The sequence below is a fragment of the Schistocerca cancellata genome, chromosome 5, assembly GCF_023864275.1.
Source record: "Schistocerca cancellata isolate TAMUIC-IGC-003103 chromosome 5, iqSchCanc2.1, whole genome shotgun sequence".
NCBI classification, from domain to species: domain Eukaryota; kingdom Metazoa; phylum Arthropoda; class Insecta; order Orthoptera; family Acrididae; genus Schistocerca; species Schistocerca cancellata.
The window spans coordinates 358870145-358895281 of record NC_064630.1 but is presented as its reverse complement, the minus strand read 5'-3'; the positions used below and the strand labels follow the sequence as shown (position 1 = coordinate 358895281).

The 25137-nt window shown below is 40.0% G+C and overlaps 1 protein-coding gene across 3 annotated transcripts in view; it reads left to right on the top strand.

Annotated features, from left to right (window-relative positions):
- LOC126188035 (tyrosine-protein phosphatase non-receptor type 23-like) overlaps nucleotides 1-25137 on the top strand; it is a 185776-nt gene that overhangs the window by 152043 nt on the left and 8596 nt on the right. For all 3 annotated transcript variants that reach the window (XM_049929461.1, XM_049929460.1, XM_049929462.1), the window contains exon 17: nucleotides 11073-11377. In XM_049929461.1, coding sequence (XP_049785418.1) covers nucleotides 11073-11377 — 305 coding nt within the window. The remainder of the gene's footprint in view (nucleotides 1-11072; nucleotides 11378-25137) is intronic.

Here is a 25137-nt window from a genome sequence, read left to right as displayed (position 1 = left end):
CAATACCTCACAGAGAAAAGAGAAAATAGCATTTTCAGTTGTTAAAAGACTTCTAACCCGAACTGTAGATTTGATAGCATATTGTATTATATGAAATGATCAATTATTCTTGCATATGCAGGCTTTTCAATAAGTTTTGCAAACACTGATGGCATAGAAAATGTCTAAAATTATCTAAATTATCCCTTTATCCCTTTTTATAAAGCAGCTTCACTAAGGAGTACTTTAATTGCTCAGGAAACTGACCCTTCCTAAAGGAAAAATTACAAATAAGGCTAAATACAGGGATAACATGTGCAGCACAGTACTTTAATATTCTACTAGGCACTTCATCGTAACCAAGAGAGTCCTTGGTCTTCAGTGAATTAATTGTTGACTCAATCTCCCTTTTGTCTGTATCACAGAGAAATATTTCAAACATCAATTTCGGAAAGGCATTTGCCAAGAAAGTTATATGATTCCCTGTAGAAACTAAATTTTTATTTAATTCACCAGCATTGCTTAGAAAATATTAAAAACTGTACATATATCTGATTTATCAGTAACAGAAATATTTTTACTGCGAACTGACTTTATATCATCAGGTGGCTTGCAGAGTATGGATTTAGATGTAGATACCTTGTGCTGCTGACCAGACACTTCCTTCACAACTGACCATATGGTTTTAATTTTATCCTGTGAATTAGCTGTTCTATTTGCACGCCACATACTTTTTGCCTTCCTAATAACATTTTAAGCACCTCACAATACTGTTTGTAATGGGCTGCTGTATTTTAATTGTGATTACTTCTAACATTTTGATGTAACTCCCACTTTGTTCTACATGATATCCTTATTCCACTAGTCAGCCACCCGGGCTGCTAGTACCACATTCAGAATGTTCTAATTGAAAGCAACTCTCAAAGAGCATGAGAACTGTGTTACCTATCATCATCATCATCATCATCATCATCATCATCATTTAAGACTGATTATGCTTTTCAGCGTTCAGTCTGGAGCATAGCCCCCTTATAAAATTCCTCCATGATCCCCTATTCAGTGCTAACATTGGTGCCTCTTCTGATGTTAAACCTATTACTTCAAAATCATTCTTAACCGAATCCAGGTACCTTCTCCCTGGTCTGCCTCGACTCCTCCTACCCTCTACTGCTGAACCCATGAGTCTCTTGGGTAACCTTGCTTCTCCCATGCGTGTAACATGACCCCATCATCTAAGCCTGTTCGCCCTGACTGCTACATCTATAGAGTTCATTCCCAGTTTTTCTTTGATTTCCTCATTGTGGACCCCCTCCTGCCATTGTTCCCATCTACTAGTACCTGCAATCATCCTAGCTACTTTCATATCCGTAACCTCAACCTTGTTGATAAGGTAACCTGAATCCACCCAGCTTTCGCTCCCATACAACAAAGTTGGTCGAAAGATTGAACGGTGCACAGATAACTTAGTCTTCGTACTGACTTCCTTCTTGCAGAAGAGAGTAGATCGTAGCTGAGCGCTCACTGCATTAGCTTTGCTACACCTCGCTTCCAGTTCTTCCACCATGTTGCCATCCTGTGAGAATATGCATCCTAAGTACTTGAAACCGTCCACCTGTTCTAACTTTGTTCCTCCTATTTGGCACTCAATCCGTTTATATTTCTTTCCCACTGACATTACTTTCGTTTTGGAGATGCTAATCTTCATACCATACTCCTTACATTTCTGATCTAGCTCTGAAATATTACTTTGCAAACTTTCAATCGAATCTGCCATGACAACTAAGTCATCCGCATATGCAAGACTGCTTATTTTGTGTTCACACATCTTAATCTCACCCAGCCAGTCTATTGTTTTCAACATATGATCCATAAATAATATGAACAACAGTGGAGACAGGTTGCAGCCTTGTCTTACCCCTGAAACTACTCTGAACCATGAACTCAATTTACTGTCAACTCTAACTGCTGCCTGACTATCCATGTAAAGACCTTTAATTGCTTGCAAAAGTTTGCCTCCTATTCCATAACCTCGTAGAACAGACAATAACTTCCTCCTAGGAACCCGGTCATATGCCTTTTCTAGATCTATAAAGCATAGATACAATTCCCTGTTCCACTCATAACACTTCTCCATTATTTGCCGTAAGCTAAATATCTGGTCCTGACAACCTCTAAGAGGCCTAAACCCACACTGGTTTTCATCCAATTGGTCCTCAACTAATACTCGCACTTTCCTTTCAACAATACCTGAGAAGATTTTACCCACAACACTAATTAAAGAGATACCTCTGTAGTTGTTACAATCTTTTCTGTTTCCATGTTTAAAGATTGGTGTGATTACTGCTTTTGTCCAGTCTGATGGAACCTGTCCCGACTCCCAGGCCATTTCAATTATCCTGTGTAGCCATTTAAGACCTGACATTCCACTGTATTTGATGAGTTCCGACTTAATTTCATCCACCCCAGCTGCTTTATTGCACTGCAATCTATTGACCATTTTCTCCACTTCCTCAAATGTGATCCTATTTCCATCATCATTTCTATCCCATTCTACCTCGAAATCTGAAACATTACTGATCGTATTTTCACCTACATTGAGCAACTCTTCAAAATATTCCCTCCATCTGCCCAAGGCATCCACAGGAATCACCAGCAGTTTTCCTGACCTGTCCAAAATACTTGTCATTTCCTTCTTACCTCCCTTTCGAAGACTGCTAATTACACTCCAGAATGGTTTTCCAGCAGCTTGACCCATAGTCTCCAACCTGTTTCCAAAGTCTTCCCACGATTTCTTCTTGGATGCTGCAATTATCTGTTTGGCTTTGTTCCTTTCTTCAACATAATTTTCTCTGTCTACCTGGGTTCTAGTATGTAGCCATTTTTGATACGCCTTCTTTTTCTTTTTACAGGCTGCCTTGACTGTGTCATTCCACCAAGCTGTTTGCTTCATCCTACTTTTACACACTACTGTTCCAAGATATTCTTTAGCCACTTCTAGTACTGTGTCCCTGTACCTTGTCCATTCGTTTTCCAATTACTGTAATTGACTACATTCAAGTAACTGGTACCTTTCTGAGATTACTGGTACGTACTTGTGCCTGATTTCCTTATCCTGAAGTTTCTCCACTCTTATCCTCCTACATATGGACCTGACCTCCTGCACTTTCGGCCTCACAATCCTAATTTCACTGCAGATTAAATAATGGTCAGTGTCATCAAAGAATCCCCTGAATACACGTGTGTCCCTCACAGCCTTCCTGAATTCCTGATCTGTTATTATATAGTCAATGACAGTTCTGGTTCCCCTGCCTTCCCAAGTATACCGGTGAATGTTCTTATGTTTAAAAAAGGAGTTTGTGATTACTAAGCCCACACTGGCACAGAAATCCAAGAGTTTTTTCCCGTTCCTGTTGGCCTCCATATCCTCTCCAAATTTACCCATAACCTTTTCATACCCTTCTGTTCGATTTCCAATCCTGGCGTTAAAATCACCCATGAGCAGAACACTGTCCTTGTCCTTTACTCTAACAACTACATCACTGAGTGCCTCATAAAAACTATCCATCTTATCTTGATCTGTCCCTTCACAATGCGAATATACTGACACAATCCTAATTTTCTTGCTAGACACTGTCAAATCTATCCACATCAGTCGTTCGTTTGCATACCTTATTGCAACTACGCTGGGTTCCATTTCTTTCCTGATGTAAAGCCCTACACCCCATTGTGCTATTCCTGCTTTGACTCCTGACAGGTAGACCTTGTATTCTCCCACTTCCTCTTCTTTCTCACCCCTTACCCGAATGTCACTAACAGCTAAAACGTCCAGTTCCATCTTACTTGCAGCCTCTGCCAGCTCTACCTTCTTCCCAGAGTAGCCCCCATTGGTATTAATAGCTCCCCATCTCATTACCTTTTGTTGGCCACTCATACGTTGCCTGTGGTTCATGAACTAGGACATGACTACAGGAACCCACACCATGAACCACTATGTTATTGCCATTATAAACATCCTGCAACTCTTGTTCCTTGACAAGGTTTAAAAAACTCTCTATTGTTGTTGGATTAACTTTCCTACATAGTTTGAAATTTAATGTGACATTTGTTTGCGTACTAAAGGCTTTTAGTTTTAAAATTTGTGCATCATGGTCTGAAAGGCCGTTCACCCTTTTACTAACAGAAATACTTCACAAATATCTAGAAATATGGAATCTGTGTGTTGCCCTTCATCCATAGTTCACAGTATGTCTTGAGAAAAAGGGCAAGCTGAGTTTCACATAAATGAAACCGTGCTGATTCTCAATCTCAGGGAAATTTGTTATATTCGAACTCAGAATATGTTCAGGAATTCGGCAGCAAACCAAATTTAGGGATATTGTTCTGAAATTTTGAGGGCTGTTCTTTTACCTTTCTTATGTGGGGGAGTCTGCGCTTTTTTCCAGTCACTTGTGATTTTGCGCTGGGTGAGATTCATGGTAAATGTAAGCTAAGTAAGAAGCTAATGCCATAGAGTACACTTTGTGAAACCGAGTTGGGTTTCCATCCAGACCTTATGACATGTTTGTCTTCAACTCTTTAAATTGTTTCTTTACTCCAGGGATGCATATTAATGTGTCGTCCATATGGGAGTCTGTTAGATTGTCAAATGATATTATATTTGTACGATCCTCCTGTGTGAACAATTTCTTAAACGCCATCTTCAACTGCCACATCAGACTGGTCAACGAGTGACTGGATGGAAGGCTTAGACCTACTTACCAATTTCACATATGACCACAGTTTTCACGGACTCTTGGTCAGATCTTTTGCAAAGGTATGATGGTAATACTTCTATGCTTTGTGCACAGAGCTTTTCTCAGAAGCACAAATCTTTACTAACCTTTCCCTGTCATCATTTGCACATTCTATTTTGAACGGAGAACGCTACCTCTGTGTTTTCTGAATTTTGTTGCTAAATTGTGGTGGGTCTCTTCCGTCCTCAATCCACTTACTAGGCACATACTTCTCAAGCCCACAATTTACAATTTCTGTGTCCCTCCTCAAAGACTGAAACAACCTTTGTGTCTTTCCATTTGTGTTGTTCTACCAACCTATGATTGACTGTTGCTAGAAGAGTGCCTGTTTCTCAACATATGAATGAAGAATCTAGTTGGTACACCATTGGGGCCAATACTCTTTTCTCTGTCATGCGTCTCCAGTTGTGTCTAATTGTGGAAATAGGTAGTTGTGTATCTTTTGTTTTTTTTCCATTTGTGCTGCAGTTAAAAGTAAAATCTTGTTTCATGATCTTTGACGGTGAAGTAATTTTGTATGACACACTGTAACATTTCAGCCTTCATTTTATCTTCCGTTTTGCTGTTGTTGTTATCAGCAGACATCTAGGCACACTTTTGATCTATTTCTGTCTGCCGTTATTATAAACAGACATTTGGGCAGAAATTTTTGATCCGTTGATTAATGGAGTGTACATTGGACAAAAACCAAGGATAAAGGCAACTTGGCAGATAAGTTCTTGCTTTTAAATTCATTGAACTTTTTCTAACATAGTTGTCACTATACAAGGTATCCCAGGTGTAATGGTCAGTTTTCAGGGATGTGACAGGAATGACCATTTGAAGAAAAGGTTTAGTAAGTATGGGCTCTAAAATGCATACCTCAAGAGCTATGAGCTCTTCTTTATCTTCAATACTGTGGAACTCATCTCTTCTACTGAACAAGTGTTCGTAGCTCATAAGGTATGCATGTTAGAGCATCTGTTTACTAGGTTTTTTTTTTTATCCTCCTGCTTCGAGTGATTGTTTCTGTCATATCCCTGAACACTGGCTATACCTTCTGGGACACACATTATTTGTGTTGATTTTGTTTAGTTCCTGCTTGTCATCAAGGATGTAGTTTCATTTGAATTTTTGTGCACTTCTTTCTGTTTTATAATAATTTCATAATATTATTGACCATGATGGGTCCTTCCCACATCCACTATGTTTCATGGCACATACATATCTAGCACAGTGCCTATAACAGTTTTGAATTTTTGCCAGAGATCATCTAACTACTTCTTCCAAGAGTTGAATGTTTGCTGCTGGCTGTATTTTTTATCATTTTCTTGACATGCTTGATAAGGATAAATTACTTGCTACCTTTCTTTACATTTTTGTAACACTAGTGATCAATAATGCTATGATACCTTTATGATTGATGATTGCTAATTCTGCATTCACTGCCATGAAAATGACAGACATTTTTGCTTTTAGCTGATCCAATGTGTGCCCTGTGTGTGAGGGATGTCTAACCAGATTCTCAAGGCAATTTTCATAATAAAAAAGAAGAATTCAGTACCATGCCACAAGCTTTGTCCCCTCACTTCTGCTCCGAATCATCTGTGTCACCCATCTGTAACTAACAAATTGAAATCTCCCACTATTTATAATAGCATAATTGGTAAATGTACACGATATGTGCCAGGCTTTGTCTGTAATACTTCACTACTTTGATACTTGCTGTGAATGGACGATAAATACATTCAAGTACTTTTTTCAGCATACCTTTGTTACTTCATTCCAATCTCAGTCATGCGTCTTAACTCCATTTATCATATTAGAGATTACTCGGCTTCCTGTCACTGCATTGTTGTTATTATCAAGGACTAAACATCCCCTGGTTTATTCCACTCTCAAGAATTTTGCTCGGTAACTGGGCTTTTCTTTGCAATAAATGCAAAGTCATCATTTGTATTCAGCATGTCTTACACATACAGATTCCATTTGGAAGTAAATATTTCATTGCTATTTATGCCTGGTTTCAGCCAGCTATCTGTTCCAGGTATTATTTGGACATCACTACCATTAATAAGTGAGAATAAGTCTGGGAAATTACCACAAACACCGCTGCAGATAACAATATTAGGTTGCTTTTTTCTTTCAAAGAAAGTTGTTTTCTTCTATAAGAAACAGCAGGTGAATTACTCTTAACTCTCCAGCTTATTGACTTGTTAGAGGTCGCCCCCATCTCTCTCTCTCTCTCTCTCTCTCTCTCTCTCTTTCCCCCTCCCCCTCAGCCCTTCCTATCTCTGTCTCTCTAGTTGTCATGTTACTACACTGAATCTATTGGACACCTGTCCTGTTGAGGTGACTCAACAGTTTTCCAGCCAATAGTGTAGGTCAATGAATTTGGATTTTGGAAAGTCGCAGAATTGATGGTGCCACCTTTTAAGCCTCCCACACAATTTCAAACCAGAGGACAACATTCAGTCCAACAGATTACATTACGAGATGTATGCTGTTCTTCCACCTTGCAATCAGTGATAGCCTTCCTCATCAATTTGTGTAGACGCCAAAATGAGCTGAGGATAGTTCCTGAACCCAGCAAAGTTATCATTGGTGGTAGTATGAACCACAGCTTGCAAGTTGCATCAGTTGTGTTCAGCAGCAGCCAGTAGATTCTCCTATGAGACTTTTCTGACATATATATACCAAGTCCGCATTGGTCTTTGTTCCTTACTGATCACTGTTTTCTTTATGGGATCCATCATCCGCTTAATATTGGAGCTCGCAATAGTGAACATTTCCTCCATCTGTTTAAGTCTAAATGTAGTTGTAAGGTAGTCCATGTCATAAAAGAAAAGTGACTTTTGGTGGTGTAGGCATCTTATCAGCAACAGGAACACTTCATGTCAGTAGTTACAGCATACAGAGGCAGACATCCAATCGGTTCTCCCATTAGCTATCTGACCTAAGACCCATGTGCCCTCCCGGCCCCCTGTCATTCACGTTTGGATAATGATATGCCACTGCATGCACCTGATAGCTGCTACAGTCCAAGGAAACAGCTGAATTCTGTTAACCGTGACCAATACAGCTTCTAACTCCATTAAGATGACAGTCAGCTTCCCATCCATCCGCATACAACAAATCCAGTTGATTGGCATCTTGCATCATAAGATAAAACAGTCTACACATCTGAAAGAATCTAAAGAAATGACACACTGTAAAAACTAGTGAACTAAATATGATGTGCAAATTAAGCACTGCAACAGCTGTAAGTGACGCTCTATATATGCCCTACTTGACAGATGAGGCAGTAGTGAGCTAAGTCTTTGAAAAGGCTGACACACCCAAATGAGGTACAGTGGTACCTATTTTTGACTGGAGCCACATTACAGAATTTGTTCACACAAGGCTAGCTCTTGGAGATACCAAAAAAGGAAAGAAAAACGCTATAGCACACACAGATAAAAGCTACCAAACATTCTTTTCTATTGTATTAAGTAAAATAAATGCTTTCCAAAAACTAAGTGCTGCAACTTAGAAGTAGCAAGTACTTGTACTATTACTAATCAGTCGATTTACTGTTCTAGTCTTATATGTGTCAAACAAAAGTAACTGTGTAACTGCATGTCTGAATCCCTTGCCATTGTGGTCTTTCTGTAAGATAAATACTTAAGACAATGGAATTGTTTCACATGAAGAGTTAAGACAATAGAATTGTTTCATAGTATGTAAAAATATGAGAGTGGATCAAAAAGTAATCGAGTAATTTAATAATGAACATGTAACAGTTGAAGTAACAATTGAATTAGTGAAGATCATATGTGAACTGTCCTCTAAACAACACTGTTCAACATGGTCAGAGCTGTACACATTTGCATCATCGCTGAATTCAGACGTCATGACCCATGAGTTTAAAGCTGTTTTAGCCTCACCCAAGCCTTTGAATTTGTAACCATGTAGGATTAGAGTCCCAAACAGGTGGAAGACAGATGGGACCAAATCAGGGTTGTAGGTTGCTGTAGGTTGCATGAGGCACCACCAACCCGTCTATTTTTGCTGTCACTTAGATTGTGAAAAATGACATGTGGCATGTATGTTATCATGATGAAGCTGGCATGGGAATGCACTTAGCTGGGGATATCACGTAGAATATTAAAAAGTGGGAAGAAGGAAAACTCTTAATTTTTCCTCATTTGCTTTGATACCTGGGTTCAACAATTTTGCAAATGTTTACAAATGCTTGACGACTCTGCTGAGTGGTTGGACAGTTCAGGCTGTTATTTGCACTAATTCCACTGTTACATGTATGTTATTAATTTTTTTTATAACACAGAAGGCATTATTTACTAATGATCCTTATATTTGTTATTATTCCCAACAACATTTTTCTAAAAAGAACACAATACAAGCCAAAGATGACCACTCTTATCATTATGTCATTAGAATGTGACAGGATCGATATCAAATGAACTTTGTTATGTTGCATGCAGACATTTTGTATTATCGCCTTACTGTTATTTATACTCTCTGATGTATTTCAAAAGACAGGAAATTTATTTGAACACTGTGCTGCAACCAAATTGCTCCAAACTAAATGAGAAAGAGGAAGATGCAATTTTCCTTGCTGCTGGTATTCATTCTGTACGTTTCAAGATCTGTGTCCAACTAAAGGAAAACTATAAACTTTTGGTGAAATACAACAAGCTTTTATCAATTTTTATGTATGTCATCACATACATAAAAAATATGGAAAAGATAGATTGCTACTCACTGCTTAGCGGTGGTGTTCAGTTGCTGATAGGCACAATGAAAAAGACTGCTAAAATATTTCAAGCTTTTGGGCAAAGTCGTTCTTCCAAAAGAGAGAGCACTCTCCCTCCTCCCCACTCTCCCCCCCCCTCACCACTCTCCCCCCCTCACCACTCTCCCCCCCTCACCCCTCTCCCCCCCTCACCCCTCTCCCCCCTCACCCCTCTCCCCCCTCACCCCTCTCCCCCCTCACCCCTCTCCCCCCTCACCCCTCTCCCCCCCTCACCCCTCTCCCCCCCCTCACCGCTCTCCCCCCCCTCACCGCTCTCCCCCCCCTCACCGCTCTCCCCCCCCCTCACCGCTGTCCCCCCCCTCACCGCTGTCCCCCCCTCACCGCTCTCCCCCCCTCACCGCTCTCCCCCCCCTCACCGCTCTCCCCCCCCTCACCGCTCTCCCCCCCTCACCCCTCTCCCCCCCTCACCCCTCTCACCCCCTCACCCCTCTCACCCCTCTCCCCCCCTCACCGCTTCCCCCCCTCACCGCTTCCCCCCCCTCACCGCTTCCCCCCCTCACCGCTTCCCCCCCTCACCGCTTCCACCCCTCACCGCTCCCCCCCTCACCGCTCCCCCCCTCACCGCTCCCCCCCTCACCGCTCCCCCCAAACCGCTCCCCCCCAACACCGCTCCCCCCCAAACACCGCTCCCCCTCCCTAACACCGCTCTCCCCCTCCCAACACCGCTCCTCCCCCAACACCGCTCTCCCCCCCCTCACCGCTCTCCCCCTTTCGCCACCCCCAAGCACAGTCTCATGACACTTACCTAGCAACCCTATCCTGTCCCCACCATGTCCATGACCCGACAGGAAGCTCCCCACCACCCCACTCTCCCCCCCCCACACCGCTCTCCCCCCCCACACCGCTCTCCCCCCCACACCGCTCTCCCCCCCACACCGCTCTCCCCCCCACACCGCTCTCCCCCCCACCCCGCTCTCCCCCCCACCCCGCTCTCCCCCCCCACCCCGCTCCTCCCCACCCCACTCTCCCCCCCACCCCGCTCTCCCCCCACCCCACTTTCCCCCTTTCGTCACTTCCAAGCACAGTCTCATGACACTTACCTAGCAACCCTCTCTTGTCCCCACCATGTCCATGATCCGACAGGAAGCACAACACCTTCCCCCACCCTATTCTGCTCTCCCCATGCCAACTCCTTACCACCACCAGCACCACCACCCACCCACCCATCCCTGAAGACTGCTGCTAACATCAGACACTGTCGCAGTCGGGTCCCAGCACCCAGCGGTATTGGTCATTTGTGTGTGAGTTGTGCTTGTGTGAAGGTGTGTGTGTTTTCTATTTTGGATAAAGGACACACAGTCTTTTTCTGTTGTACATATATTATGCGACTCTATGCTTCCTCTTTGAGGTGAGCACAATCTGTCCTTTCCATGTAGTTGTTATTCCAGTCTGGACTTTCCAATGTTTTATTTCACCACATACATAAGTTATTTTAAGTATAATATTTTATACTTACCATGTTTACTTTACGTTTTGGCAGCTTAGACATGGATTGTATGTTCCAGCTCATTTCCAGCATCACCAGGACCTTTCCTCAGTTTTGTATCAGAGACACTCAGCCTGTACAAACAGCAGCGTAATACTGCTCATCCAGTTGTTGTTCACTGTCTCTCAGGAGTTGGCCGGACAGGTCTATTTTGTCTGGTATGTGCAGCAGTGTGTGAAGTGCGAGCTGGCCATGGATTACTGGATTTGGTGGCAACCACCGCTATTATGAGTACTAACCGCAAAGGTTCTCTGCGCGATCGTGAACACCTTAAATTTGCATATCAGTCTGTTCTTTATTATGCACAGGATCTGCTTATGAAACGTGAGTAACAACAATAAATCAGCAAATTGTACCTCTATCTGTGTTGTCATTTTCTTTGTAACAGACATAAGTGTATTATGTTTTTGTGCTGAGCCTGAAGAAAGGTGATCACTTAATTGCATCATTTGAAGAGAGTGGTACTTTGTTTATTCATCCTAAAAAGTCAGCCATTGTGGATTATTATTTTCGACACTACACCATCAACTGCAGTGCCCATGTTTCTTCTTGCTTCTCCATTGTAAAATTAATGTTATGCCATATTTATTTTTATATTTGTTCAGCTGTATACTAACAGTGGAGATTCCGTCCTATAGTTACACAAATGTGCAGTAACTGAAACATTGCCACTTTGCTTGTTAAATCATGTTACAGCAACACTACCTCTATTATCTTACTCTTTAAGATGTTTGTTGTATTTCCTTTGCTTCAATTGGAAGTTTGATATGCAGTCTGGATTTCTGGACCATCCCTAAGTCTAGCTCAGAAAGTAACTCTTGTATGATTTTTAAAAATTATTGCTAGGCACGTGTTGCAAAGCCTCTTCTGCTTTCTAAGTAGGTATACATTTACAAAGCAGACACATTTACACATACAAAGTAAATGAAAGACTGTATTATGGAAAGGAAAGTGGCCAGGCACAACAAAAAGACTGTCACACTCTCTCTCTCTCTCTCTCTCTCTCTCTCTCTCTCTCTCTCTCTCTCTCTCTCTCTCCAGTGTGTGTGTGTGTGTGTGTGTGTGTGTGTTGTTAATGAACGTCTTAATGGCTGAAAGCTTTATTTGTGAAAGTCTTTTTGTTGTACCTATTTGCGACTCAGCATCTCTGCTATATGGTGAGTAGCAACTTTCCTTTTCATAATATTGTTATATCCCATCCTGGATTTTCCATTGTTTGAAATGAAAGACAGTGATTTTTGTGTGTTACTTTAAATAAGAAAAAGTTCACTCACATGCTTTGGGGTACACACTACATTTGATCTTCCCATATTCTGGAAAAAAAAATTTTGCTGTCCCACTCATGAGCATGCAACATATCAATTGAATATGTAAAAACCATGGACTTTCCAGAAGCAACTGACCTTATACCTTGTTGAAGGTTATTAAGAATATAAGACAAATTAGGAACTGCACTCATTTGGAATCAACTGATGGGAATGCGTGGAATAAACACGTTTTCTCCTTTTGACTTGCCATTCAGAATTGTTGCTGCAATTATGTTTGGGATCAGCTTTTGGCAGCAAGCCTGGCCCATTGCACAATCATGGTGGATTAATGTAGTGCTAAAGAATTATTGGTGCACTGATTTTGATTAACAATCTGTGTGGGGGCACACCAGAAAGAGTCAACAAATTTAAAAACTCGATTGGACATTTTAAAATTTTATCCACATTCTTGATACTGTCAATCAGTTTGTAGGTGACAGACTCATCTGCAATTTGTTCGTAAGTAGTGTAGTTGATAACTTTGATGTCAGTGTTTCTTGCTGCCAAAATCGTACTTGTGCTGGGCAATTGGTGAGTTTTGCAATTGGTGACAGTTTATGGGAAAACTTACTGAATTACCGTATTTACTCGATTCTAAGCCACACTCGAATCTAAGCCGCACCTGAAAAATGAGACTCGAAATAAAGGGAAAAAAAATTTCCCGAATCTAAGCCGCACGTGAAATTTGCGACTCGAAATTCGAGGGGAGAGAGAACTTTTAGGCCGCACCTCCAAATCGAAACAAAGTTGGTCCATTGTAATACGAGACACAATTTAGGTCGAATGAATGATGATACAGCCACAGTAGTTTGGTTCGAGTCGTAAGCTTAGCAGTTAAGCTTTACCAGGTAGCCATTGCTATGCGTCAGGCGCTCCGTCCGTATTAATACGGGTACCCTTCCTTTTTCACATGCTTCGTCTGGTTTGAATCGATTGCTTATTTTGCTTTGATCTGATAAGTGCCATTTTCTTTGTTATAGGTGTTTACGTCACTCTAAGCTGAAAATGCATTACTGTACTGTGTCATGCATTGTTTGTCGCATTCTGGTAGTTCGTGTTTACGGCCTGTCGCCGCTCGCGGCATGGCTTGCTTTTGTGCACGCTACCGCCGCTTACAATAAAAAAAAAAGAGAGGAATCATCTCATTAGCGAAACAATGGCAAGAGACTGCTATTTGTTGTTACTTACACTGCTGCTTTCTTTGATAATTATCAACAAGAACAAAATAATAGACTGCGTATGATAGAACATGTTCTGAACGAGAGTTACGCGAAAATTTTTCTCCGTTTGAAAATCTTTGCAGCCGCTTCTTTAGAACATCAAATTCTGCACAGAAATTGGAGTCATCTTAGATTTAAAAATCTAGTCAGTTGCCGTGCGTCATTTCTGACTGTCTCACTATTAGGCATAAGAATAATACAAATATAAACATGATACGATATGTATGTTCTTCCGCGTTTGCTGTTGTCTCACTCTAGTTTCATAGTTTATTAGGCAGACAGGATTTAAATGAGATAGCAGCAAACACGAAAGAATACATGGCAAAATGTTTATATTCGTATTATTCTTATGGTGAAGAGAATACTGCATATGATTCACATTTCATCAGGTTCCTATTAGCAAACATCTCTTCTCACAGGTAGGAAAAAATTCAGAACGTAGAGTTGGCCACATTGACAAACATCCCAAACAGTCTTGCCAGTCGGATTTTCATAGTACATTGAAATTCTGTTACATTCGAAGATGAACAATACAGAATTTGTATTTACTTCGTTGGGTAATATATGAAAATGCAGTGGTCGAAACTCGGGGCGGAGAAAAAAAAGCTCGTCTTCCACCTTTTTTTAATTTATTTACTGACGCAGAGGTTTTGGCGCCAGTATTTATCTTTGTGCCTACAAAGCATGCCTGTGTAGCACTACATATATTCGACGGCAGAACTTAGTTGTGGCGGCACCTACCAACATTTTTCAGAACATCCGCTTGCTTTGCACTCGATTCTAAGCCGCAGGCTGTTTTTTGGATTACAAAATCAGGTAAAAAAGTGCGGCTTAGATTCGAGTAAATACGGTAATTATTTGGTCAATGAAACAGTTACATGAAAAATCAATGGAGATGAAATATCTTTTGTGCCGGCATCTACCAGTACTTTTCCATTACCTATGTCCAGTAGCCATTTTGAAAATATAGATGAAGCATTGCGCTGCAGATTTAGCGTATTTCGGTCTTTAATGTGAGTTTTGGCACATATTTCATCCATTTTTTTAACAAATTTCTACCCTGCAGTTTCATCTGATTTCTGAGGAAACGTAATTGTGCCAGTCATTGTCATTTCAAGAAAAATTACTGTTACTGGCAACACTCTGATACTTTGCTACTTTTGCATTGTGCAACTCTAGAAAGGACATTCAATGTATCTGTGGTTTTGAACTGTGTGGCATCGTCTTTGGCCTGAAAACATCATGGCAAAATTATTGACTTACTGCAGTGCTCATTTCCACAATGTGATTGATACATTGAACCCAAAAATGAGAGATAGACAGTGCTTCATGTCTTTAAAGTATTTTAAGTCGACTGTTACAGGAAATAAATACCAATTGGTCATTTTCAGACACCCCTTCTCATCACCAACCCCAGTCCTAGCAATAATGTTTTTTTTTCATATAATGAGAAATGTAAACCAAATTTGGTTGAAATTGTTCCAGATGTTCCTGAGTTAGGCTTTTATGCATACTTACCCATAGGGGCACTATCGGTGTCTTACCATTGGAAGAAATTTTCCTGATATCAGGTGATACATGTGACAATTTTGGTAGAAATTCCTTCAGGTGTTACAGAGATATACTGATATGTAACTGCCTTTGCCCCACCTCTTCCAATAAATGTGTATAAAATTTGGCTGACATTGCTCCTGGTGTTCCTGAGATAAACTTCTATGTCACCCTCTTCTCACCCACAGCCGTATGAATAATAGATAGTTCTTACTCCCACAGAAACCTTTGTAAGCATGCAAACCGACACACAAGAAAATTTGAATGTAATCAGATGACTGCTATAGGAACACATACGAAGACAAACTAATATTCATTTTTATGTATTGTATACACTTCTGAATTACATATCAGTTTTCTGTCATGAATCTGAAATCAGGAAATCATTACATTTATTGTTAATGCATCTTCTGTGCCTCTGATACCTGTTTGTAAGTGATATTGTTTCATAAATTTGTAATTTCGTCAGTTTACATTAAATGTAAAGTTCCTAAGTTGGAAGTGAAAGGCATTTTTAAAAAAAATAGAAAGTACACTTGTAAGTGTTGTCCCATTTTAGGTCTATGTACTTTGTTCACAATTTTCCCAATGATTAGGTTCTATCCCTAAATTGTGGTACCTGATCATCTGCAATGTCCCTATTTGTTGCTCCATGGACTACTTTATTGAAGTCTTCTCATTTTTATTTTATTTTTTTTCCCCATGTAGTTGTTCCTGAAGACTTGTGTAGTATTTGCCATTTATTATTCAACCCTATGTAAGGTAAAGCAAAGAAGAATCGTTGTTACATCCCAGAAAAAAAAAAAATGGCCATATACTATCTTACAAATAGCCTGGAACTACCAATCTTCATCCACTTTTTCAGTTCTATTTTCATTTATAAGCATAGCATTTTGGACTCACGCCTGATGCACTGTAACAAATGAGTTCTCAAAATCAGTTTTTTTGTCATTTATTTTCACAATTAATCCTTAATGTAAAAATGGACTTTGACTTTCACATGGATCATCTTCAAAAGATGTACGGCACCTTTGGATTGAACACTCATTTCTTATTTGTTGAAAATTATATAGTAGACTATTACTAAACATTCACAAATTTCTGATAAATTTGTGTTGGCAATAAAACATCCGACTTTGCAACATGATCTGCTTCTGAAAGTATAACAATTTATTTTCCCCTGTTGCTTCATTTTTTGAGGCACACCTCAAAAGTGTCAGTTCATTAAAAAAAAAATTCAGAGATCAGCCTGTACATTAGCATTTTTTTAAATAGTGTGCAAGAACCCAAAGTCCATATAGTATTGTTGCTATCTTTCACTCTTGGTGCAGTGGGTGAAATTCCGGAATCCTAAGTGAAACTGAAATAATTCTGTAGAAACAAAATCAAACTATCAGTGTGCATCCTGTCATGAACAGAAGCTAAGCCAGCTCATTGCATTTGATCAGTGGCAGGAGAATTAATATGATGGCCTACTGTGGCAAACATTCTGACAACATTATGGGTGACACCCCAACAAAAACTAAAGTGCACATTGCACTCTGATTCTTCTGTTGTGAAACTTATCTAACTTCTTCTAGCAACTGTACATATTCTCCCCATAAAAATGTGAAACTTCAGTGGCTCTCAGCATATCAAATAACATAGAGGACTGCGGCTAGGTAACATCCTAGACAACTGTCAGTATTTTAATAGGTGAAACCCATCAGTTTTCAAGGCATAGATGTGACGAGAGGTTGCCGTGCATGGCAGTGTAAACCCTTAGTGAGTAGGGCTGTGCTGACATACAAACTAAAATATGGTGCACATATAAGTACACCACAGAACATAAACAGTCAGCACCATCACACAGCTAAAGATGACCAACAACAGACAATACCAGCAGTGAAAAACCAATGACAGGTCATCAAATAGCACTAAAACTCTCCCAGTGATGTTAAACCAATTCTAAGCAGAATTTCTTTATCTTGGCAATAATCAAATTACACCCTGTAAAACAGTCCTCTATGTGGACGATACAACTTTTATCAATTAAGGAGAGACTCTTGGATCTATACGAGAAAAAAATAATATAATATTTGAAAAATCGGTTCATTGGTTTAGTGCAAACTCCCTATTCATAAATGAAACAAAAACTGAGGAAATATTCTTTAATTTGAAGGTATCAAACAAAGAAAATAAGTCCGTTAAACTGTTAGGAATGACGATTGACCATAACATTAGCTGGGATAAAGTTATTACATACGTCTGTTCCAAACTTGCACGTGCTATGTTCCTACTTTATAAGGTTAATGTCAGCCAAAGGAGTAATGTCAGCCAAAACTTATTGATGCATTCATATTTTGCTTATATCCACCCCCATCTTTCATATGGTATTCTGCTCTGGGGAAATTCTCCCAATTCAATATCAATTTTCAGATGCCAAAAAAAAAGCTCTTCGATGTATAGTGGGTTTATCTCTTAGGGATACATGCAGGGAACATTTCAAAAAACTTAACATCATGACAGTTCCTTGTTTGTACATCTACTATTGCTTATTACGCGTAAAAGAAAACATAGCTCAATATTCCCTTAGGTCATCTGTCCACACCCACAATACAAGACGAAACCACACAATTGATCTGCCATACTCTAGACTGTCCAAGATACATAATAGTTATAAATATGTAGGCCTCGAACTGTTTAATATGCTCCCTAAAATTGTACAAACAGTATCAAAAAATAAATTTAAGACAACATTGGGTCAATGGCTCAAAGGTAAAGCATTTTACTCAGTTGATGAATATAAAGATTGTAATATGGCAGATTTGCTGTTTTAACATAGAGAAAGGTACCTCTGCCTGTAGTAGGACCTAAATTTGGAAAAACAATATCTAACATGTAGGCATAATAGACCTGTTTCGAGTGCTCTATATTTGTATCAATAGCTTAGGATAATGACATAGTGTTATCAACATGTATATGACAATGACATAGTGTCATCAACATGAATACTCCCCTCTTAATATAAATCTGTATAATGTTTTCTTTTTTATTGTAAAATTAACAATATATAAAATACCAAATGTGTGCTGTTGTACCACACTAACATTCATATGATTTATATATACATTGTTATGAGAATATAACCATCTTTATACTGTAATTGAACTTATTGACGAAGCCCTTTGTATAAGAAAATACTGAATGGCTAATAAAGATTCTTATTCTTATCTATGTTTGGTGATACAGCTCACAAGAAATCTGTGGATGGTGCAGCTTTATCCATGCTAGGAAAAGGTTTTAATTTGCACTAACGCCCAGACATTTTCCAGTTGTTGATTTTCTAGTTCTGTCAAACAGTTGCTTTTAAAGTGCTTTGGGATGTTGCCAAGGAGGTTAGGAGAGGATATTGTGTGTTGACAAGGACATGTTAGTTCAAGAGCAATATTACAGCAGCAGAGAGGTCTGCTTTGCATTCTCTCATGGTGGAGCATGATGTTTTTATCTTATCTGCAGACAAAGGCATTGTTACAGCTCTGCTAGACAAGTGGATTATTAATGATGTGCATTTTGGTGTGCAGCCAAGTTGTTGGTTCAGTTTTTCTGCTTGATTGTATGACGAAAACCCAGTGATCTCCTTCAGGTGCTACACACTGTATTGTCATCTGTAATCCCTGCCTTTTAACATGGAGAACAGATGCCACTGAATGTTAACTGAGGTAGCATCAAAGCCCCTAATGGCCCTATTTGCATGAAGCCCTTGGCTCCCTTAGATTATTAGGTTATTTACCCCTGCCCAATGCACGTCATTAGCAGTTTTCTACTTTGTTGCCAAAACTCTCCAACTTTCTCACTTGGCATAACTTAATCATCTTTCTCATTTGGGTTTGGAACCAGACAATGGCAAAAGAGCTTGAAAAACAAATATTCCTGCTATGTTAACATCACACACTGCATAAAGTGGTGAAACTTTATATATGGGCAGTATGTGAAAATATTTAGGTGTAAACCTAAAGGCAGAAGCTCTGCATTGTTGACAGATAAACACACAAAATGTACGGAGCTTTACTTTGCTAGTTTTTGGAATAGAATTCCTTTCTCAAGCTACAGGAGAAAACACACGCACACAAACAAACACACACACACACACACACACACACACACACCTTTTTTGTGTGTATCTGTCGACGATGCAGCAATTCTGCCTTTAGGTGGATCGTCTCCTTTACCCCTAAAAAATTCATTATTCTCGACCAGAACTTTCTATACATTATTTAGGTGTTAATCATTTTCATCAGTGCAACATGTCTGAAGGGAATGGAGAGGGGACAACTGTTGCTGATACCAGATAGTCTAAGCCATATACTTTACAGTAAGTTGCAGAGTGTAAGTTTAAATGCACCTACAAAAGTGTTGTTGCTGTTGTCACGTAGAAGACAGTGTAATTAGATGAATGTCCGGCCAGAACACATATACAGCTACAGCACATTCCAGAACAGTGATGCTTGACATTTGTGGATATTTCTAGAATGTACTCAAACCGAATATAGACATTAAAATTGTACAGTCCAGGTGAGTTTTGAACTCACGACCCTCCATGCAACAGTTTAGTATCGTAACCACTACACCACGGTGCTACTCAGCTTCTTCTGTGACATTGCTCCCTCTTTAAGAGAACAGCGTCTCTGTGTTATGTTGTCCTAGTCCGGGAACAAGTCATCGGTCCTGCATACCACGGCTCCTGATGACTGATGCTCACCCTGGCGGTGATCATCTTAGAATTCTTTTGCTGCTACGCTCTTCATCACCTTTCCGCTTGTTGCCTGTCGCTGGAGCTTTGAATTTACCCTGGGTTGCAGGACCCTTGTAGGGCTTCATTCGAAGGACGTGGGCTGTATCTCTGATCTTTTGTCGTCTTGTGTCAGGGTCGAAATCTTCAACTTCATAAGTAACATTAGACAACTGTCTTACAACCTTACAAGATCCAAAGTACCTTCTGAGGAGCTTGTCAGAGAGACCAATCTTCCAAAACAGAAGTGAAGATCCAGACGAGGTCACTAGGCTGGTAAATAACAGGGCGATGGCTCGCGTCATACCTTCGGTGATCGTTTTCTTGAGCCTGCAGTATGCAGAGTCGAGCTAACTGCCGAGCTTCCTCAACTCTGGTTAACACCTGGCCAATGTAGCCGTTGTCCACGTCATCAGGATGTAACGGAAACACAATGTCCATCATCGTAGTCGCCTCATGCTCATGCACCAGGAAGAAGGGTGTAAATCCCGTGGTGTCTTGTTTGGCGGTGTTGTAGGCAAACGTCACAAAAGGTAGCACCTCATCCCAGCTGCTCTGCTCAGCATTGATGAACATTGATAGCATGTTGGCCAAGGCGTTCAGCTTTTTTCAATTAACGGCTCAGCGTTTGTTACGCACATGCGTCTTGGAAGGATCTGCGGTTCTCGGCGACAGTTAACTATCCACAATTCACCAAATCTGTTCTTAAACGAGACGACAGAGTCTGGGATGACCAAGTTATTCTTCAGTGGTATGCTTCTCTTACATTCTACTACTAGATCCATGGGTTGATGCATGGCATGACACATGACAGTTACCTTTCTAGTGCTGACTGCAGGAATGATCACTTCATCCAGCTCACATAGTCTCCACACACTCGGATGCGTATCTTCCTGTCCACAGTATCTCATCTCGTCTAGCATAATCTTTTAGCGACCACAATCTATAATTTCCTGAGAAGCATTCAAAATGTACCATCTGAGAATGACTTCATGACTACACTCTTGTAAGACGATGAATTCTAAGGACTGTGTATGGCCAGTTATAACCACACGAATGGTACATCTTCCTGTAGGTTTTACATATTTCCCATTAGCTACCTTCAGCAGTTACTTTTTGCTGTTAACAAATACGGTTTTCTGCAACTGGCAACAGTACTTCTCCGAAATGACTGAATATGATGGTCCAGAGTGCACAAAAGCTAGCACTGGTCGGCCATCCATGAGAATATTGACGTAGTTTCCTATCATTTTTGTAGTGATCGACGGCAGAGGATTTTCTCTTCGGGGGCCTCACCTCCAAGGACGGTCGCACCCTTTAGTTATCCAGGTTGTGGTGGCTAGGTGATCAGCTGGAGCTTCTAAATGGTGATGGAGACCTTGCTCGGCATGTTGGGGAGTGTCCTCTCCAGCGGATAGCTTGCTGTGATGGTGACTTATGTCGTCCTGCACCCATATCTTCTTGTTCATCGTTGTCATCCCGAATTTGGCATCGTAAGATTGGTCTGCTGTCTTTTGGCACGAGCGTCCTCAAATATCCGCTGCCTTTCTCGACAGTAGTGCACCACATGTCCCGGTCGTCCACAGTGGAAACATACTGGTTGGTTATCCTGGGTCCTCTAGACGTCAGTCTTCCTTGGTGCCCAAACAGGTTCCTCATGCGGCATTGTAGGAATGTAACTTTGCCTGGACTCGATGTTTTCACTGTTTTAAAGGGAAATGAAGGGCGAGAGATTGGGTTCATTGTCTGTTCCACTTCCTCCCTTATGACCTCTTGAAGAATCTCGTTTTTTTGCTCGCCGTGCAATCAAAGTGCCTTCTGAACTTCCTCTCTCTCTATCTGACGAAGAACACATGTGAAATCGATTGCTTCCTCCATCACAGACATCTACATGACATTTGGAAGCAGTTCAAACTTCTTGCATGTAATTCTTTTTTGATGCATTGTCTCGATATATTGGCACCATTTTATGAAGTCATCTGCTGTCGAAACTTCCTTCAGGAATAGGGCTTGATACATGTTCTCAGCAACACCCTTCATGAGATGTGCAACCTTATCTTCCTCCTTCATTCTAGGCTTCACTATTTTCCACAGCTCCAAGACGTCTTGAATGTAGGATGCTGTACTTTCTCCTGGATGCTGTGCCCTGCACTTTAATTTATCTTCAGCCTTGCGCTTCTGTCATCGTGTGTCGCTGAAATACTTGTGCAGTTCCGCCTGGAATACTTCCCAGCTTGTGAACTTCTCCTCTTTGTTCTCGTACAATTGCTTGGCAATGCCCTCCAAGTAGAAAAATACATTAGCCAAACACACGGTGTCATCCCATTTGTTAAATTTGGCTATACACTCATATACCTTAAGCCACTTGTTTGGATCTTGGCCATCGTTACCAGAGAACTCAGAAGGATGTCTCATGTACTCAGAAGGATGTCTCATGTGGTGGCACGCCGTTGCTGCCATCGTAATGTCCTCTTCTTCTTCTTTCTCCGGTAGATTGCGATCTGTTGAATATGGCTCGAACTCGGGTTTCTCGCCACGTAAACGGGGGCTCTGTCATGGCCTGATGGGAGCCACTGTTTCATCGCTAATGTGCACTATCACAAGTTCCAATACCCAGTGTCTCCACCAGAATACATTCACATAGAAGATGGTGTAATTAGATGAATGACGAATACTAACTTCACTTAACGTAGGTTTATTCAGCACTTGCGCATACAAGAGCACAGAGCGAACTGCCTCCGGTCAGAGCACATACAGTATATATACAGCTACAGAACATTCCAGTACAATGGTGCTTGACATTTGTGGATACTTCTAGAATGTACTCAAACCGAATATAGAAATTAAAATTGTACAGTCCAGGTGAGTTTTGAACTCACGACCCTCCATGCAACAGTTTAGTATCGTAACCACTACACCACAGTGCTACTCAGCTTCTTCTGTGACACTATAATCATTACAGAATATAATGATACATTAATTTGTGTTTCACCCATTCATTTGTTAATGTCAGAATTGTGTTCAGTGGTTGAAATAATCTTTGTACTTTGTTCTCTTCTCTTGATTTCTCATTTTGTTATTGTTTCCAAGTAAATGACAGTGAATGCAATGAAAAGCAGCATTGGTGCATTCGTGAAAACCATTTAAATATTATATTCTGTAAATAAATAAAAAATAAGAGTCTCTTTGCTCAATAATTATAACTAATATTTTTACTGTGACAGCTTCAGATTGTACAAAATTTCCTTGGGAAGGGATATTTGCAACATTATTTAAAGCTAAATAATCAACCGTACCCCCCTAGAAAAGCGGTTCCCAACCTTTCTCACATCATTACCGCTGAGTGCAGTCAGATATTAGTTAGTACCCCTCTCCACTCACCATCCTCAACATTAATATGTAATCAAAACTGAGAATAAAAAAAGAATTTTGTTTGAACAGTTTCATTTTAAAAATGCCATATAGCAAAATAGTAGCCATTACATAGTTACTGTTGTGTTGTGCAGTCAATTTGTTCACTTATTGTTGTGGAGTGAGTGGTGAAGCTATTTATGGTCCATTGTAAACTACCTGCAATTAAGAGAAGGCATTTTCATGAGATATTTAAGCATATGTGAAATACATGTCTCAATTTTACTGCCGTAGATGGATGTTACAGAGTATGTGTAGTAGGTGGACTATGTGAAGAAGAGGCCCATACATTCGCTTCACCTGCTGGAAACTCCAGCGCATTTTTTACGTGTTAATTCTAACATTAGAAACAAAAAAAATGTAAATTTTGGTAACTTGTCAGTATCACAGCCTTACAGATTAGTGATAATAGTAATGATATTCCAAAAAATAATGTCAAACAGTGGAAAACCCAGGATGGAATGCAACAGTATTGTAAAAAGGAAAGTTACTACTCACCATATATTGGAGATGCTGAGTGGCAGATAGGCATAACAAAAAGACTGTCACAAATAAAGCTTTCAGCCGTTAAGGCCTTCATTAAACACACACACACACACACACACACACACACACACACACACACCTGAAACAACATAATGTCATTTTGTGTCTGAAATGCAACTGAGCCCTTTTGTGTTTATGCCTCAGAAAATTTCGTTTTATCCCTTGGGGATTAATTAATGCCAGATTGGGAACCATTGCACTAGAATAAAGCTCCACATTGTTGTGCAGCTATTTCAAGAATACATGTTTCACTTGACCAACAATTGCTACCTGATAAAAGTATAAAAATTACTCTGGTATTGATGTTTTCCAATAAACCCTGTAAATAATTTCCCTGCTTGATGAAAATTCATAGCCATCCTGTAGTCGTGTATGTAATTACTGGTAATTACATTATTTAAACTGATTGCTCATGTAAAATGCACTGTATGTAATGAAAGTTGTTCTTACCCATATTTCCGAATTATATTGTGCTCATATAAAATACATTATATGTAACAGAAAACGGCCTGCCTTATTTTTCAGATTGTATTTGCTATTTCTGTTCTATGTTGTCTATAAGGTGTGCACCTTGTGAATTTTAGTAGCCACAGTGAAGTTATTAATTATGAGTGCTACCTATTAACTAATGAGGAGGATGTGGGATAATGTTTAATTAATGCCTCAGGGAGTCAAGATGTAATTGATGTGGTCTTTTTCAAGAAATATCCTGACATTTTATCATGAGTATTTGTTCAACAAACAAACAAAGTTGTTTTATTTGGCGTTGGAAATGGGTTCCCATCACTTGCAAATCCAGTGCCATTGTATCTATTCTGCTATTTACACTTGAGAATGAATTAATGTCTCATTACCTATCTCCAATAATCCCAGGTAAATAACAATCAGTCAACAATATTAGAGCACATAATGAAATTCACATCCTCTTCTTGTTATACTGACATGCAATAAGAAGAAAGTTTCCCCTTTGTCATCCAGCCACCAAGCTGATGCACTCCTGAGTATGCTTAAATTTTCATACACTCATACACAGTGTGTTCCATTTCCATTAGGACTGTGGCTGTGAAACATAAAAAAATCATGAATTATGTTCACAAAATCACTGTATTTATTCACAATAGTCCCCTCCTCAGTCAGTAAACAGCAGAGATCATTTTAAAAGTGTTTTGAAATATTCACTGTAGTCCTTTTTTGGAATTGCATTTAGTGCTTCAGTACAATTTTCTTAGATATACTTAAGTTTGTCGTAAAGGTGTCCTTTCATTGCCAATTTGAATT